Source organism: Tamandua tetradactyla, chromosome 21, assembly GCF_023851605.1.
Source record: "Tamandua tetradactyla isolate mTamTet1 chromosome 21, mTamTet1.pri, whole genome shotgun sequence".
Taxonomy (NCBI): Eukaryota; Metazoa; Chordata; class Mammalia; order Pilosa; family Myrmecophagidae; genus Tamandua; species Tamandua tetradactyla.
In genome coordinates this window covers 57,623,425-57,641,600 of record NC_135347.1, presented here as the reverse complement: position 1 = coordinate 57,641,600, position 18,176 = coordinate 57,623,425, and the positions used below count along the sequence as shown (strand labels likewise).

The 18,176-nt window shown below is 35.4% G+C and overlaps 1 protein-coding gene across 5 annotated transcripts in view; it reads right to left on the bottom strand.

Moving 5' to 3' along the window:
- GFM2 (GTP dependent ribosome recycling factor mitochondrial 2) overlaps positions 1 to 18,176 on the bottom strand; it is a 70,366-nt gene that overhangs the window by 40,197 nt on the left and 11,993 nt on the right. For all 5 annotated transcript variants that reach the window (XM_077139456.1, XM_077139453.1, XM_077139454.1 and 2 more), the window contains 9 exons: positions 17,342 to 17,467; positions 17,151 to 17,239; positions 12,363 to 12,451; positions 10,235 to 10,295; positions 9,832 to 10,011; positions 7,882 to 7,962; positions 6,285 to 6,433; positions 2,159 to 2,299; positions 1,976 to 2,075 (listed from right to left, as the gene is read on the bottom strand). In XM_077139456.1, coding sequence (XP_076995571.1) covers positions 1,976 to 2,075; positions 2,159 to 2,299; positions 6,285 to 6,433; positions 7,882 to 7,962; positions 9,832 to 10,011; positions 10,235 to 10,295; positions 12,363 to 12,451; positions 17,151 to 17,239; positions 17,342 to 17,467 — 1,016 coding nt within the window. The remainder of the gene's footprint in view (positions 1 to 1,975; positions 2,076 to 2,158; positions 2,300 to 6,284; positions 6,434 to 7,881; positions 7,963 to 9,831; positions 10,012 to 10,234; positions 10,296 to 12,362; positions 12,452 to 17,150; positions 17,240 to 17,341; positions 17,468 to 18,176) is intronic.

Sequence of the window (18,176 nt, the reverse complement as noted above, 5' to 3'; positions counted from 1 at the left end):
CATCAAGAACCACAAAATAAGAAAAATTTTAACATGACACTTGTTCTTTTCATTAGAACATAAAAGAGAGATAAATTTACAAAGTTCTGTATATTTCGCACAAGTAAAGCTAATCTAATTTCCAAAGCATAACAATTCTCCAAAATATTGCTCAGATAAATTCTAGTAAAAAGAGAAAATACTAAACACACACACAAACAATACAAAACCAAAACTCATTTGGCAAACAAATGTTTCTCTCTAAATTTTTCATCATGTCAAGACAGTATATGTAGAAATCCAGTAAGAATTTGCTTATTACTGTTTTACAGAAAATTCTTTATTAACTAAAATATTTAATTAACCAGAATAACCTTGACCACATAGAATTGAAAGCTTGCTTATAGATACAGGTATTTTTTAAGGTTTTCTTGTGAATGTAACATATATACCAAAAAAAAAAAAAAGAAAGAAAAAGCAATAATTTTAAAAGTACACTCCAACAAACAGTTAGAGAACAGATTTCAGTTTCAGCTCTTTCCATCTAGCTACTCCCAAACACTGGAGACTACAAGAAATATCAACATAGTGACTCAGCAGTCATACTTATTTGTTAAATCCTATCTTCTCTGTTATAACTCCTCCTTCTCCTCTGATCCCTCTACCCCTCTGTAAAGATCTTTGGGCTATGCCCTTTCTAACTTTTTCATATGAAAAAGAACTGCTGATAATATAGGACAGGTGGGGATGGAATTAGCTGATATTCTTGGAGAGGCTGGCCTCTCCGGGTTGCAGGCCTTATCTAGCCCAGGAACTCTCTGGAGAGAATGGGTTTCAGGAAAGTAAACACAGTTCACGAAACTTTTACAGAGTTTCAGTTAGAGCCCTAGGTGTTCTTTAGGGTTGGCAGGAATGGTTTTGGTTGGGGTTTCACAAACCATGGTTATCAGCAATATCTAGGTAAAGATAGCCTCCAGGATAACCTTTCAACCCTACACTCTCTCAACCACTGATACCTTATTTTGTTACATTTCTTTTCCCCATTTTGGTAAGGTAGGCATTATCAATCAAACGGTGCCAAGGTCAGGCTCATCCCCGGGAATTAAGTCCAACGCTGCCAGAGTTAAAACTGTAATTTCATTCTCAAACTTTTATATTATGAACTTTGTGACCATTTCCACCTCTATAAAAATAGTCCTTCTGAAGCAATAGTATTTGTGTAGTTCCTTCAAATGTGTACAAGTAGCTCCTGCTTTGGATGGACAGAGGAGACACTTCAATGCTAGAAGCCCAATATCCAGACTATGGGAAATTTGCTACTAAAGGATCTTGAAACTTGCAATTAACCACAAAGAGTTAAAAATATTAAAAGTAACAATGTACCAAAGTTTAAAGAGAAAACTATTTGATTTCATTCATACATAAGTGAAACATATTTACTTTTAACTCACCAAAAACATGTACAGCATCAAGTATTTTTACCCATTCATTCTACAAATAAGTGTTTACAGAGTACCTACTATGTAACGCACAGATCAAGGCATGGAAGACAGAGCAATGAACAAAATACACAAAAATCCTTGTCCTCTCTGAGTCTTCAATGTCAAAATATCTTCAGCTATTACCTGACCAGTTATAAGGTTAGAACAAATTGTCTGCAATGATCAAGGTAGGGGAAAAACCTAAATGCAAATATCATAATATTTTATATTAACTTAAAATATATATATGTAACCATAAACAGTATATTTGCTATACTATTTGGATTTGAACTTTATATGAATATAATCTATTTTGTTTGTATTTTTTCATAACTTTTTCTTCTTTCTTTACATTATACTTATAAGCTATACGACGATGAATATGTCACAATATTCATTATACTACTATTGATGGGCATGTGGATTGTTTATGGGTATCTTGCTATTACAAAATACCTACTTTTTAATTTAACACTTAAACTGTTATGTCCCAGAAAAACCATTTGGTCACTTACGTGTTTAAGTCCAACAGCCAAAGCAATATTACCAGCAGTCAGTGAAGGGATTTCTACATGTTGATCAGCAAATGGCAAAAGCAGACGACTTACTCTCTCCCTATAAAACCATGATTTATATTATTTAAAGTATTTTTTAAGAAATGAGTGCAGTTTGACAAAATAATCTAAAGTTCTACTTACATGCAGTTTCCATTAACATTATGGATGGCTAACTGGGATTTCATTGTGCCAGAGTAAATGCGCATAAAAACCAGTGGTCCACGCTGCTTGTCATGGAGAACTTTAAATGCCAGTGCACATAAGTCACCCTTATACCACTGCCTAAAATAAAGGAAACATTCCAGAAAGGTCTTTAAAATATACTTTCCATACAGATTAGATGAGAATCACTGCAGAAACTTAACTTGGTGTATTCCAAAGAGCTCTCATATTTTTTAGTTTTGAGCTACCCAGTCCCAAGAAATAATTTCACTTCCATGAACATCTCCTCCTCCACTGGATCAAATTCTTTAATAGAGATCTTACCATTAGTTCCTCAAAACTGGAAATAATAGAGTTTCTTCTAAATATAACCTCTAGTTATGAATAATCCCACTACCAAGAGCTCCCTCCTCAAAAAATAAACTTGAAACATCACACCACTTTTCAAGAAAACTGCATGGCACAAATAATTAGATAGTTTCCAACTAATGCATTCACTCTCTCCTCCCACTTTCTGTCCAGTTGCATACTATAAATCAACATTATAAACTTGGACTTGTGCACATAGTTAACATTCTTATAGAATCATGTTCTTAAACTGACATTCATTCATAGAAGTTACGATATTTTAATCCTCTGGAAACAGTCAAATTTTGTGCATAGGTTCATCTTTCTGAGGAAAGGCTCTCCATTTTTTTCATTAATTTCCAAGGAGTCCATGACTCCAAACAGGTTATACTCTACTACAAAACTTCTCCAATACTGCTCCTACTCCTTCCAATCTTTAACTTTACTTAACAAACACTTAGACAGAGAGCTTACTATGTATGTCAGGCACTGTTCCATATGCTTTATAAATATCTTTTTTAACTGAGAAATATCCACACATGTAAATTCTATATATGGTGTACAATCGATGGCTAACAATAGCATCAAATAGTTGTGTATTCATTACCATGATCATTTTTTAGAACATTTGCAGCACTCCAGAAAAATAAATAAAGGGAAAAAAAACAACCTCATACATACCATACACCTTACTCCTCCTTCGCATTGACCACTAGTGTTTCCATCTACCCAATTTATTTTACCCTTTGTTCCCCCCATCATTTATTTATTTATTTATTATCCATTATTTTTACTCATCTGTCCATACCCTAGATAAAAGGAGCATCAGACGCACGGTTTTCACAATCACAGTTACAGCATAAATATTATATCTTTATAGAATCGTCTTCAAGAATCAAGGCTACTTACTGGAACACAGCTGATTGCTTCAGGTACTTTCCTCCAGCCACTCCAATATACCATAAACTAAAAAGGGCTATCTAAATAATGCATGAGAATAACCTCCAGGATAACCCTTTGACTCTGAAATATCTCAGCCACTGAAATGTTATTTTGTCTCATTTCTGTTCCCTCTTTTAGTCAAGAAGTCTTTCTCAATCTCTTGATGCCAGGTCCTGGCTTATCCCAGGCTTCTGCCCCACACTACTAGGGAGAGTTACACCCCTGGGAATCATGTCCTACACAGAGGCAGAGCAGTGAGTTCACCTGGTCAGTTGGCTTAGAGAGAGAGGCCACATGTGAGCAACAAAAGAAGTTCTTTGGGGGTGACTCTTAGGTCTAATTTTAAGTAGGCTTAGCCTATGCTCTGCAGGAATAAGTTTCATAGGGACAAACCCCAAGATCAAGGGCTCAGTCTATTGATTTGGTTGTCCTAACTGCTTGAGAGAATATGAGAAATAGGGAAGCTGAATATTCCCTCCTTTCTCCCCATTCCCCCAAGGGGACTTTACAAATACTTCTTTATTCACTGCCCAAATCACTCTAGGATTTATCCGGGGACGAAACTAACCTGGACAAACCAACAAAATCTCACACCCTATTTCAGACTCCATGTACTTAATGGTGTTCAACTAAACTGACCATACAAGTTAAATTAGGAAACGCACTACACAAAATAAAAATTTTGAACCAAATAAACACTTATCCCTTTAGTCTCATACAGAAGTTGAGGTTTTAAAATGTGGATGATATCATCCTTTACCAAGTTTTCTGATACACCTTAGTCCTATCCAGATCAGCTTCACTGATGTCTCTACTCAATGTCTGATCACTTTTTCAACTTTTTAAACAGTTCCTGTATGGGGTACTGCTGACTTGTATAGCTTCAGAGCGCTAACTCTGAGTCTCAGGTGTCACATATACACCTGAAATTTCTGGGAGAGATCATGGTTATATACAAACAATTCAGTATCTCATAATTTAGAATTAATAGTTACAGCTCCTGCTGTAAGAGCTTACAATCTAGGACTCTTTACAATAGGCCCCAACCTGATAACCCATGTTCTCTTCTTCAGTTCACTGAGTTTTTATATGACAGTTAGTCCATGTCATGGTTAGGGACAGGTGTCAACTTGGCCAAGTTGTGGTACCTGTTCATCTGATTGGGCAAGCGCTGGCCTGTCTGTTGCAATGAGGACATTTCATAGGATTAGGTCATGATCACGTCAGCTACATCCACAGCTGATTCCATTTGTAATCAGCCAAAGGGGAGTGCCTTCTGCAATTAGTGATGCTAAATCCAATCATGGGAAGCCTTTTAAGGAGGACTCAGAGGAGACAGGTTGCATTCCTGCTTTGGCTGGTGAGCCTCTCCTGTGGAGTTCGTCCAGGCCATCCATTGGAGTCATCGGCTTCGCAGCCTGCCCTGTGGATTTTGGACTCTGCGTTCCTACGGTCACGTGAGACACTTACATAAATTTTATATTTGCAAGTGTTCCCTGTTGGTTCTGTTTCTCTAGAGAACCCTAACTAATACAGTCCATATGATTGAGACATGATAATACTTGTCTTTTTGTTCCTGACATTTCATTCATCATACAGCCTCTTAAGGTTCATTCACCTAGTCGCATGCTTCACAACTTCATTCCTTCTTACAGCCTCTCGGTAGTCCATTTTATGTATAGACCATAGTTCTCCTTCCATTCCTCAATCACTGTACCCTTAGACCACCTTCATTCATTGTGGATTGGGAACACTGCCGCCATAAACACCAGTGTGCAAATATCCCCACACTAAATTTCTCCAGATATATACTGAGCAACTGGGTTTCAGGATCATATGGCGAACATACCCCTAGTCTTCTGTGAAACCACCACACTGCCCTCCAAGGGGCTACACGTCTATTTCCCTACCAACAGTGAACAGGTACATTGCTTTCTCTGCATTTTCTCTAGCTCTTGTTTCTCTCTGTTCATTTTTAAAGGTTTATTCATATCATACAGTCCAGCCTAACTGTGTAGACATGCCTTCAGCACCGTACCCTATATGAAGACATTTCCTTTTTTTCCACAAAGGATCCATACCCCTTCCTCAATCCCCCTGTTTTATAAATTATTAATTTACGTACTGTTTATAACAACCCTACAAGGTAGATCCATCAGTCTCTATATTTTACAGATGAAAAGTTAAACAACTTGCTCAAAGTCACACAGTTTGTAAGCAGAAGAACTAAAATTTAAACCCAGATAGTATAAAGTCCATGATCACAATCACCTCACAATGCTGCCTGTCCAATTTAGAGATATGAAAGTTACTAATGTCCAGTTAACAGAATCAATGTTCACTTTTCTCTGAGAATTTGCACAACAGTCACTCAGACTTGAGAGGAATTATATACTAAGTGCAAAGCTGTTAGTGACAATAAGAATAAAACAATCACCTTTCTTTATAGATACAAAATATTCTGAGCTTATGAAAACTGTTGAAATCTAGATGAACATAAGTATATCAACAGAATGTTTAACAAGCAACCCCAGTATAATACTAACTTTTTTAAAAACAAAGACATCAGGGTCAACATTTATACTTTTTTACTCAGTGAAGAGCCATACATTCTTGGCTTCACCTGTAAAGATGGCACATTACAACGGGTGTCAAATGTTCCTTTCAGGTAAAACTTGCCATGACTCTATATTATACTATTTACCATGACATTTTTCACCATTTTTAATTATTCAAAAACAGTGATTTGATCTCCTATTTGCCTACTTGTTTTTTAAAGTTTATAAAATTTTAATCTAGGTGCTTGTATACTTACTGAAAATCATAGTTGCACTCTTCAGGTGAAGGCAAATACATAGTAATAGCATCTAACAAGGGCTGTATACCTTTGTTTTTCAGGGCGCTTCCACAAAGCACAGGTACTGCTGTCCGAGCCAGTGTTACTCTGCGTATTGCAGTCTGTAGCTACAAAGCAGAGAAATAAGCATTTGTGTGTACAATACTGGTCTTTGCCAAAATCTCTCAGAATTAAAGTCCTTCCCTAATCACCTAATCTGAAACAGCACTCTTCAGTATACTTTCATCATTCGTCACTGCTTATTCTTTATTTTTCTTAATAACTCTAATCACCACCTGACATATTAGAAATTTATTTATTAGTCTATTTTTCCATCCACTAAATGCAATATCAATTTAAACACTACAGTAAGTCACATAAAAAATAATGCTAAATCCCCAGAACCAGAAAGTGCTCAGAATATGTAGGTACTAAAATATTGCTTGAATGAATGAATGAATATACCTGTAATCATCTCTACTGATGATCTAATAGAGAAAACTGGTCAAAAATAAAAAGATGAATCTGAGTTACAATTTCTTCGAATGAATGAGATCCACACTAAACAAAATCCAAAGGAGAATAAGAAATCAAAGTAGAAAATTTTTTAAAGAACCTCAAAAACCAAGAAAAGTTCTCAGATGCTCTTGCAAGCTCTTGATAAGAGAAGTGGTAAGTCAGTCCAACTTTAGATTGTGAGTACTTTGAAAACTGATACCCTGTTATGTAATTATAGGACACAATACCTATTACATCTAAGCATTCAAATGCTAAATGAAAAATAACAAAAATGATGGCATTTCATTTGAAATATTCACTTTTTTTCCAACCTCCATCTTCAAATGACTCAAAAAATAATCTACATAGCTTATATTTTCCTTTCTTTTCTTGAATAATAGTAGATGACTTTGCTGGGGTTATCTTGGCCCCATTTACATACATTACATACATTACATTTTACTTCAAAACACTTTACTCTTATGTTTCATCAAGGAAAATAAATAGGAAGTTTGCCAAAGAAGGGTCCCTGGCAGACCAAAACAGAGAGTTAGATGTCTTGAAGAAATCAGTTGTAATAGAATTATCATTAGTATTTACTTGCCTATTCTCTGATTTAATACATTTCAAGAGAAAACAAGAAACAAAGATATATAATGAGTTTCCAATAGAAATTAAAACAGATTCAGAAAAAATGTTCTGAGAAAAATGATCATTGTAGTAGCCTAAAAAACAGAAAGTTTTCTGTGATTTCCCAAAAAGCTGTAGAGAAATGATTAGAATAAAAAGAAAAGGCTACAGAGAATGATCAACTACCTGACCTGACTCAATATAAGTAAAAGAGAATTTCTAGTTTTATAAAGAATCTATATCAGAATAGAGTAAATCACTGTTACTGTTTAAGTACATGTATTAGTAGTGACTTTAGCTTATTGCTCTTATAATTTTTGTTAGGTCAGAATTTTCTAATGGTATGCAAAATTAAAAAAAAAAAAACACACCTAGGACAGAAATCAAACCAGCAAAACTAGATTCAATTAGTAAAATTTGGTCAAAGTAACTGAATAATAAAATTTACCTTTTCAGCTGGAAGTAAATCAAAATTATCACTAAATTCTCCTAGAAGAAAGTCAGCAAATTCATCATCCAGATCTGCAACCTATAAAGAAAGGTTTCAGTTCTATAACTTAATAATTATTCTCACAACTATAAGCCTAAATATCATAAATGCACATTTTCCAAATATTTGAAGACAGTCACTGATCTACCTTATCTGGGCCAAGCAATTCTTCATATCTTCTAAAAAGATGAAGAAAAGGGTTTTTCTTTTAAAGAAAAAGAGATTAAAAACTAAAGATAATGCTATTATGAGTTTACTAAATTCAAGGGCAGCCAGAGCCTGATAAAGCATCTCAAGAAATCAGAAGATAAAAAGATAATATCTACTCATTGTGCTCAAAGGAAATGAAAGAAAATGCACAATTTATATCAATGATAGCACATACAATGGGGTGCCGTTTTTAGGAAAGTTTAGGGGTCATAGTTCACAAAAAAGTTTCCTTTCATATCTCTTTAATATTCTGAATGTCACTGGATCTCCCAAGACAGTCAAACTAAAAACTAATCTTACTGTTCTCCTGCACTGAAACAATAATTTAAGTGGGAGGAAAGGTATCATTTCAATAGTAAAAACACATTCATCTTGTTTATATTCTTTCTGTAATAATCTACCTATACGAAATAAGAGAATTCAGTTGTTAAAAGTCATTTTCAAAAGTCTGTAACTGTGCAAGGGAACAAAACATTCAAACTTAGTGAGACGAACACACGTAACAGAGCTAATTATAGCAGAAATGGACCTGACCATTCCTTGACAGGCAGTCTATGTGATGGTTAAGAGCACAGCTTCTGGACACAGACTGCCTGGAAGTGGCTCCACCACTTATTTGTCCAAAGACTTTGATCAAGTTACTTAGCCTCTCTCTACCTTAGTTACTTATGGTGATATTAATAGTAACTATCTCATGGGTTTGTGGGATGATTAAATAAACAATTCAAATAATGCCTTCAAAACATATTGCAAATATACAGCAAATATTTCATTACTATTATTACTGTTTGTCTTTATAACATAAGATTCTAGTTCACACTAATGTTCCTAATCTCTACTTTCATACATGAGTACGCAGAAAGGAAAATAATTATAGTTAAAATGTTAAGATCCTTGTCTTCTAGAATCATAACCCTTTTCATTCATATGTTTACCAATTAAAAGTTTTTTGCAAGTGTGTGTTTGCTCCTCAACTAGACTGTAAGATCCTTGTTAAATTTATTCCTCTAGCTCTTTGGCAGTAAAACAAAACAAAAAATCTCAAAGACTTTTCCTTTGATCCAGCAATTCTACTTTCAGTTTTAGCCCTAAAGAAAATCTCGCACATGTGTACAGGGAGGTACATACAAAGATGCTCACAGCAATATTACCCCTTTTTTGCAATATTACTTTTAACAGCAAAAAATAGGATAGAACCTCAAAGTTCACCAGCAGGAGTGCAGATAATAAATTGTGGCATAATCATATACTGGAACAATATACAAGATCAAAATGGAATGGACTACATCAATGAATCACCAACATGTCTAACATTGTAATAAAATACAAACAGTATCATTTCTTTTATGTAAAGTTCAAAACCACACAGAACTAAATTCCTTAGGGATACATTATTTGTGGAAAACTATAAAGAAAAGTAAATGAAAAAGTGTACTAAAAACCAAGATAGTAGTTATGATGGGGGACAGATAATTAGTAGAAAAAAGAGAGAGATGGCCAGGAAGTGGCACGATGAGATTTGAGGGTACTGCTAATATTCTATTTCATAAGCTGGGTGGTGTACAGTGCTCCTTTTTAAATTCATTATACTTTACATATTCCACACATATAATTGTATATGAAGTTTTACAATAAATAAAGTTTTTTTTAAAGCTTCTGAATACTTAGGCAATTTTAAAGTCAAAGCATTTGTTTTACTTGCTCAATTAAGGCATTTCTTGCTTCAGTTGTCTCTTCCAGCAACTCAGGATCACTCATTTCCAAGAGGGGTTTTCTGTCAAAGAGTTTTCCATCATCTGAATTGGGATTCCAAAGAAGTTTTTCTTTAGTAACAACATCCACCAGTCCTTTGAAAGATTTGGCTTCACCAACTGGTAACTATAAGTCAGAGTGAAATTAACATAATTAAATGATCACTCAATTAGAGCTGCATTGGTGATAAAACATATCTAACCTCACCACTTTCTCCCAAAATGTCTATTCTATTTACAATTATCTATAGCTATATCAGTTTATATTTAAGATAGTTTCAGATATATCATATACCACAATAAACTGATGAGGAAACTGAGGAGTTGTTCCTACTAACTCACCCATTTACCTGTAAAAGCAAAGGCTTTGCCTTCAACTTCTCTCTGATGCTCTCTACTGCATAGTTAAAACTGCAGAAAGGAAAATAAGTATAGTTACAGATGTTAAGACTCTTATCTTCTAGAATCTTAACACTTTGAATTCCCCCTAATGTTTATCATTTAATAATTTTCTATAGTGCAACATCTTGGATACATTTTTAATGTTAATTTCAGCTAATATTGACATAATACAATCGTGAGCATCACAAAACTAAGTTATAAGTCAAGGATAAATGAACTGATCACCTAAGTAATAATTTGCAGTTAGGATTCAAATGAAAGATTTATGGCTACGAGTTTAGATTCCTTCTTTTACAACTAAATTTGTTACCATACAAGGCCAGCTTTCTTCCAAGAGACAGTTTGACTGATTAATTTTCTATACTTTGATCTTAGGTATCCTTAACATTGTATGTTAAGCTATTCATTTCTGTGCTAACACTGGAGTTCACTACCTATGGCACATGTGCTATCATTGGCACATGGGCTGAATTACACATATGTGCCGGTTTGAAACTTTTGTGTATCCCAGAAAAACTATGTTCTTTAATCCTCATTCAATATTGCTGGGTGGGATCTTTTGATTAAGTTGATTTCATGGAGCTGTGACCCACCCAATAGTGGAAGGAACCTTTTGATTAGGTGGTTTCCATGGAGATGTGTCTCCACCTATTCAAGGTACAGTTGCTTACTGGAGTCCTTGAAGAGAGAACAATTTTGGAAAAGCTTTAGCACCAACATGAGACCCAGATGTTAGGAGAAGCAAAAGGAAAACATCCCAGGGGAAGATGATTGAAAGGAGAAGCCAAAGACCCCAGCAGATGGCAGCCACGTGCCTTTCCAGGTGACAGAGGTGTTCCAGACCACTGGCCTTTCTTGAGACAAGGTATCTTTTCCTGGATGCCTTAGTTTGGACATTTTTATAGCCTTAGAACTATAATCTTACAACTTAATAAATTCCCTTTTTAAAGCCATTCCATTTCTGGTATAGTATATTGCATTCCAGCAGCTTTAACAAATACCACATACATCACATCATGCTGGTCCCAATGTCTTTGACAATGAACCTACTATCCAGTCATCTCCCGCCCCATCATCATAGGCTCTGTCAGTCAGTAAATAAGAAGTAATTCCAAGTACCTCAAAGAAATTCAAACCAAAAAAAGGGTCAGAACTTGAACCCAACACATTTTAAGGTTGCTATGATACAATTACTAATCAAGGCACAAACTCTTTTTAAAAAGCCTTAGAATTACTGTAGAGTTACAGAATGCAAAGCATACTACTGTGTGGTTTTAGGGGAGGGACAGTTTTTGTTTTGCTTTTGCCTCTCTTATACTATAGATTAGAATAGCTTCCTAAAACATTTCCCCAAACTCCTTCATATTCTTGATCCTCTGAATTATTCTCTAGTGAAAAATATATTATATTTTGGATTACCACTCTATAAGTCTCTAAGCTTGATCACTATATTTCAGCATTAATTCCTTTGCTCTATATGTAGATCTTACAACATCTACATTCTCCTCTGAGTTCCCCTGTATGGATAGACAACATGCTATCCAGTTGTTAAGGAAAATCAAGAGAGAAGGAAGTATAGCCTTTCTCTGAGGCAACTGCAAACAATTTTCTCTTTACTAACTTTACAATGATGGCGACCATCAGAGGATTCAGCAAAATAGGGCCTATAAATTTTCATGTAGATCCAATGGAATCAGGAAGACATGACTTTTTCAGAATCCTAGAAAACATGATACAGCTTCTCTACACAGAATCAGCATGATGCACAATCTCTCAGCTATTAATCCAAAATTGTTACTTTACCTATGAGTAAGCTGCTTTGAAATTTTTTTTAAAAATTGGAATTTTATAGAATATTTATACTTTATAGGGTACAGCTGTCTTTTTGTTGTTGTTGTTGTTTTGCATGGGCAGGTGCTGGGAAACGAACTCTGGTCTCTGGAATGGGAGGCAAGAATTCTGCCACTGAGCCACTGTTGCATGTCCTACAGTTGCTTTTAAATTTATGCTACTGTCCACTAAAAGCTCAAATTGTATTCTCATTTTGATAAACCAAAGAAACACACTTTTAAATACCTTGCTCCAGTTTTGTCCATCTTGTTTAAAAAACAGATTCGAGGTATACTGTGTTTATCAGCTTGCCTCCATACTGTGAGAGTTTGTGCCTAAAGCAAAGATAAGGAAAAAATATATACTAACATATAACTATGTTATTAGATGTGCAATAAATACATAAAAAAATCTACTGTAACATGGAATTGGGCCCTATGCTATGGCACAGAATTAGTATCACTGTCCTTATGCTTCTAGGTTCAAATTTTTGCTATCAGGTTACCATAGCTGACAGTATGATGAAGTGTGATAAAGAACATGCCTCAGGTAGTTGAGAATAGTACTCTGGGTAAACTAGGTTGTCACCAAAGAGAAGGACACCTGGGAGGTACTCAGAAGTATGGAAAGGACCCTTAGCCAAAGATTAGAAGATCTAGTTTTTCTTTCAGAATTCATGTCACACATCTCTGAATTTGTTTAACATCAGTTTTCTAATTTATGAAATACAGACTTTTGCTTTAATTCAGACAATTGTTGCAAGGTACTATGTGTTCTATGAAAACGTGATTATGATAAAAATCATATTTTTTAATTGTGAATGTTTGAATGTTCCTGTAAACTAAAGAGGACTTCTGAGGAGGGAAGCAAATAACATCTGCATTTATGCTTCCATTCTCTTAAGCTTTTCTTCTATTTGACTTCTTTTAATATCACTTTTATACATATTATATAACATACATATATTTTTTATTTGAATTTTTTTAACTTTTTTTATTGTAAAATAAATTTACAAAGCAAAGAAAGAAAAAAGCAATCATTTTCCAAGCACACTTCAACAAGAAGTTACAGAACAAACTCCAAAGTTTGTCATGGGCTACCATCCCATCATCTCAGATTTTTCCTTCAAGCTGCTCCAAAACACTGGAGGCTAGAAGGAATATTAATAAAGTTATTCAGCACATACACGTTTGTTAAATCCTATTTTCTCTGTTATATCTCCTCCTTCACCTTTGAGTATTTTACAAATCTATAAGGATCTTTGGGCAATGCCAGTTCTGACTTTTTCGTGTTGAGAAGGGGTGTAGACAGTAAAGGACAGGAGGATCGAATTACTACTCTTGGAGAGGCTGGTCCCTCTGGGTTTCAGGAGTTATCTGATCTAGGAACTCTCCAGAAATTATAGGTTTCAGGAAAGCAAACTTCGTTCACGAAATCTTTATAGAGTCTCAGTCCGAGCCTTAGGTGTTCTTAAGAGTCAACAAGAGTGATGTTGGTTGGGGTTTAGCAAACCATGGCAATTAGCACTATCTAACTGAGGCTTGCACACATAAAAGAAAACCCCAAACATCCCATATCCCTCATCTCCCCCAATTATTTACCCCTAGTATTAGTGTAATACTAATAAGGTACTGCTGTTAAATATAGTCCACAGCATGCAAAAGGTAATTTTTCCCATATTCCACTCTATTATTAACTCTTTGTACAAGTGTCTAACATTGGAAGTAGTTCATGCAAGAACTTATTTATATTTGTAGTGTAAATCAGTGAGATACATGACTTTAGACAACCCTTTTCAATCATGTTCGTCTTCAATAGGCTCTACTACTTAAATTCCAGTAACAGATTATTGTCACCTCTATCCATTCCCAAATACTTAAGATCAATCTCATTAACAACTCTGTACATATTAGGTACCAACTCCCCCTTCTCTAGTTTCCCTATATTCTACATTCTAAGACTCTGAGTTTATATTTTCTAGGTGGTTCATATTAGTGAAATTCTAAAATATCCATCCTTTTGTGTCTGGCTTATTTTACTCAGCAGTATGTCTTCAAGGTTTTTCCAAGATGTCGAATGCTTCAGGATCTCATTCCTTCTTACTGCTGCATAATATTCCATTGTATGTATATACATTTTATTTACCCACTCATCTGTTGATGGACACGTGGACTGTTTCTATCTTTTGGCAATTGTGAATAATGAACATTGGTGTGCGAATGTCTGTTTGTGTCATTGCTTTCAGATATTCTGGGTATAGACTGAGTAACAGAATTGCCAGATCATAGGACAACTTGGTATTTAGTTTTCTGAGGAATAACCAAACTGTCTCCCACAGCAGCTGTACCATTTTACATTCCCACAAGCAGTGAGTAACTGTTCCATTTTCTCCACATTCTCTCCAACATTTGTGGTTTTCCTATTGTTTGATAGCCGCCATTCTTTTTGGTGTGAGATGATAGCTAATTATGGTTCTGATTTGCATTTCCCTAATAGCTAATGAAGATGAACATCTTTTCATGCCTTTTTTAGCCATTTGTATCTCATCTTCAAATGCCTATTTATATCTTTTGCCCATTTTAAAATTGTTTGGCCTTTTGTTGTTGAGTTGTAGGATTTCTTTATATATATTGAATATCAAACCCTTATCAGATATATGGTTTCCAAGTATTTTCTTCCACCGAGTTGTCTGTCTCTTCCCCTTTTTAACAAAGTCCTTTGAAGAACAGAAGTGTTCAACAGTAAGGAGTTCTCATTCATGTATTTTTTTCTTTCACTGCTTGTGTTTTTGGTGTTAGGTCTAAGAAGCTACCTCCTATTACTAGGTCTTGAAGATGTTTCCTAATATTTTCTCCTAGGAGATTTATGGTACTGGCTCCTATCCTTACGTCTTTAATCCATTTTAAGGAAGTTTTTGTATAGAGTGTGAGTTAGGGGTTCTCTTACATTTCTTTGGATATGGATATCCAGTTCTCCCAGCCCATGTACTGAAGAAGCTATTCTGTCCCAGTTCAGTGGATTTGGTGGCCTCGTCAAAAATCAGCTGACCATCCCCCTGTGTGGGGCATGACTCCCAGGGGCATACATCTTCCTGGCAACGTGGGACAGAACTCTTGGGATTTGCCGGGACCTGGCATCATGGGATTGAGAAAGCCTTCTTGACCAAAAGATGGAAGAGAGAAATGAGACAAAATAAACCCTTGGTGGCTGAGAGATTTCAAACAAAGCAGACAAGTTATCCTGGAGGTTATTCTTACCCATTAAACAGATATCCCTTTTAGTTTATGCTGTATTGGAGTGGCTGGTGGGAAGTACCTGAAACTGTTGAGGGGTGTTTCAGTAGCCTTGATTCCTGAACACAACTGTGTAACAATATAGCTTTTACAATGTGACTGTGTGATATGAAAACTTTGTGTCTGATGCTCCTTTTATCCAGGGAATTGGACAGATGACTTAAAAAAACATAGATACAAAATAAATAATAGAGTGGATAAGGGGTAAAAGAAATTGGGTAGCTTGGAACACTAGTGGTCAATGAGAGGGAAGGGCAAGGGGTATGTGATGTATGAGTTTTTTTCTTTTAGTTTCTTCTTTTGTAGTGATGCAAATGTTCTAAAAATGATCATGGTGATGAATTCACAATTAAATGATGATATTGTGAGCCACTGATTGTACACCATGTATGGACTGTACGTATGTGAAGATTTGTCAATAAAAAGGTAAAAAAAAAAAAAAAAAATCAATTGATCAGAGATCTGGGAGTCTATAACCAAACTCTCAATTCGTTTTTGATCAGTATGTTTTGACAACTGTGGCTTTATAATATGCATAAAGCTAATCTTGAGAAAACAGGACAAAGAGGATTAGCTAAAGAGTGTATAAGTAACAAAATATGATTATAGTTGATTCTCAAAATTCATTTATTCATTATTAACCATTGGGAGACAATTCTTGACAAGTCCCTACAGTTTCACATGTTTTGCAAAAAGAGTCACGAACTGCCATTGTTGTGGACTATCCGTTAAAGAGTATTTATACAGTAAACAACGTAGAAAGAGAAACTGTGTCTCCTCAGAGCAAAGGGCAGGAATGCTGTCATGGTCAGGCCCACGTGTCAACTTGGTCAGGTAGTGGTGCCCAGTTGTCCGGTTGGGCAAGTGCTGGCCTGTCTGTCGCTATGAGGACATTTTATGGACTTAAATCATGACCACACTGGCAGCATCCACAGCTAACTGCATTCATAATCAGCTAAGAGGAGTGTCTTCTGCAATGAGTGATGCTTAATCTAATCACCAGAAGGCTCTCGGAGGATTCAAAAGAAACAGTCACTCTTTCTGCTTCAGCCAGCGAACCTCTCCTGAGAGTTCACTGAGGACTTCTTGGGAGCTGCCAGTTTGCAGCCTGCCCTACAGATCTTAGACCTTACATCCCCATGGTTGTCCAGCCAGCCTCTCCTGAGAGTCTGCTGAGGACCTTCATTGGAGCTGCTACCTCATGGCCTGCCCCACAGACCTTGGACTCTACATCCCTAGTTATGTGAGACAGTTTATAAATTTCATATTTACAGATATCTCCTGCTGGTTCTGTTACCCTAGGTAATACAGATGCTTATTCCCATTATAAAACATTTGCCTTCTGTAAGCTCCTGTAACACACATGCAGCTATCACCCGGATCCCTCCATGTCACCCTTCAGAAAAAGGAGCTTTGGGAAACAGGGTAAGAAATGCTGATAATCTGGTCATGGCTTATTCTTCAAATAATAAAAGTACTCTGTCTCTGACTTAGGATTCTTATGTTTTTTTCTCAGACCCTTTACAGTTGACCCTAAATTTATTTCCTGCAGAAAAACAAATCTTACTTTCTTTTCACTATGAGATAACTGAGATCAGAAATAGATCACCTCTCAATATTAAATTCCAACTTTAACATAATTTAATTTATTTGAACTCACCAAGTAAAGATTGATAGTTAACTAAATCTCATTTTAAAAAAACATGCCATTATATCTTTATTTTGGCAATGTTATTTTTACCTCTACACCAGCAGATGCATCAAATATAGCCACTGCACCATCCAACACTCTTAGGCAGCGCTCAACCTCCAAGGTAAAGTCCACATGACCTAAGAAAAAGGTGAGAAATCAACACTTAAAGTTTTATGAAAAAAAAAAAAACAAAAAACCCAAATAATGCAGCATCTTTGCATTTTAGAACAGCACCATACCTGGAGTATCAATTAAATTGACTCTATACCCCTTCCAATCAAATGTGACAGCAGCTGATTGAATAGTAATGCCTCTTTCTCGCTCTTGTGCCATGAAATCTGTCACTGTGTCTCCATCATCAACATCTAACCAGGAAAAAGACGACATGACATAATTTAGTCTTAATAGCAAATGTATTTTACTGGTATTCATCTGACATGGCGCAATCTACTTAAAAAGAAACCTTCATAAAATAGTGGGTTTAATATTTAAAAGACTTGAATCTTTCTCTAAATAAATTCTGATTCTAGGAAAAGGTTTTTTTCAAGCAAGATTAGTAATTCTGCTATCTAAGTAATTTTTATTTAACAACTAAGATTAAAATCTGTTTAAATATTTTATTTTTACTGAACCACATACTTCTCTTCCAATTTTCTTGTACTTTGACTTTGATTATCCCTTCTTTATCTGACATTACTCACTCCTAATCCGTGACATGAGGCAGAAATTTATTTTTTTAGTGATCAACTAGACCTAGATTTAAACCCAAACTCTACCACTTATTAGTCTACAGTCTTGAGCAAATTACTTAATCTAGTTTGCAAAATAAGGCTAATAAAATCAACCTTGCTGGGTTTTTATCAGTATAAAATGAGAGAATCAATAGCCTGTACAGAGCCTGTTAGATGATAAATAGAAAGTAGTTACATGGAACAAGGTAGAGAGAAAAATTCTTTCCAAGTTTAAATTACCCTTTATAACCCCTTCTCAATACTACTAAATTTCCCCCAAAAATGGATTTCTTAATACAAATGCAAAGTCTTGGTAGAATTTCTACAGCAGAAAGTTATGAAT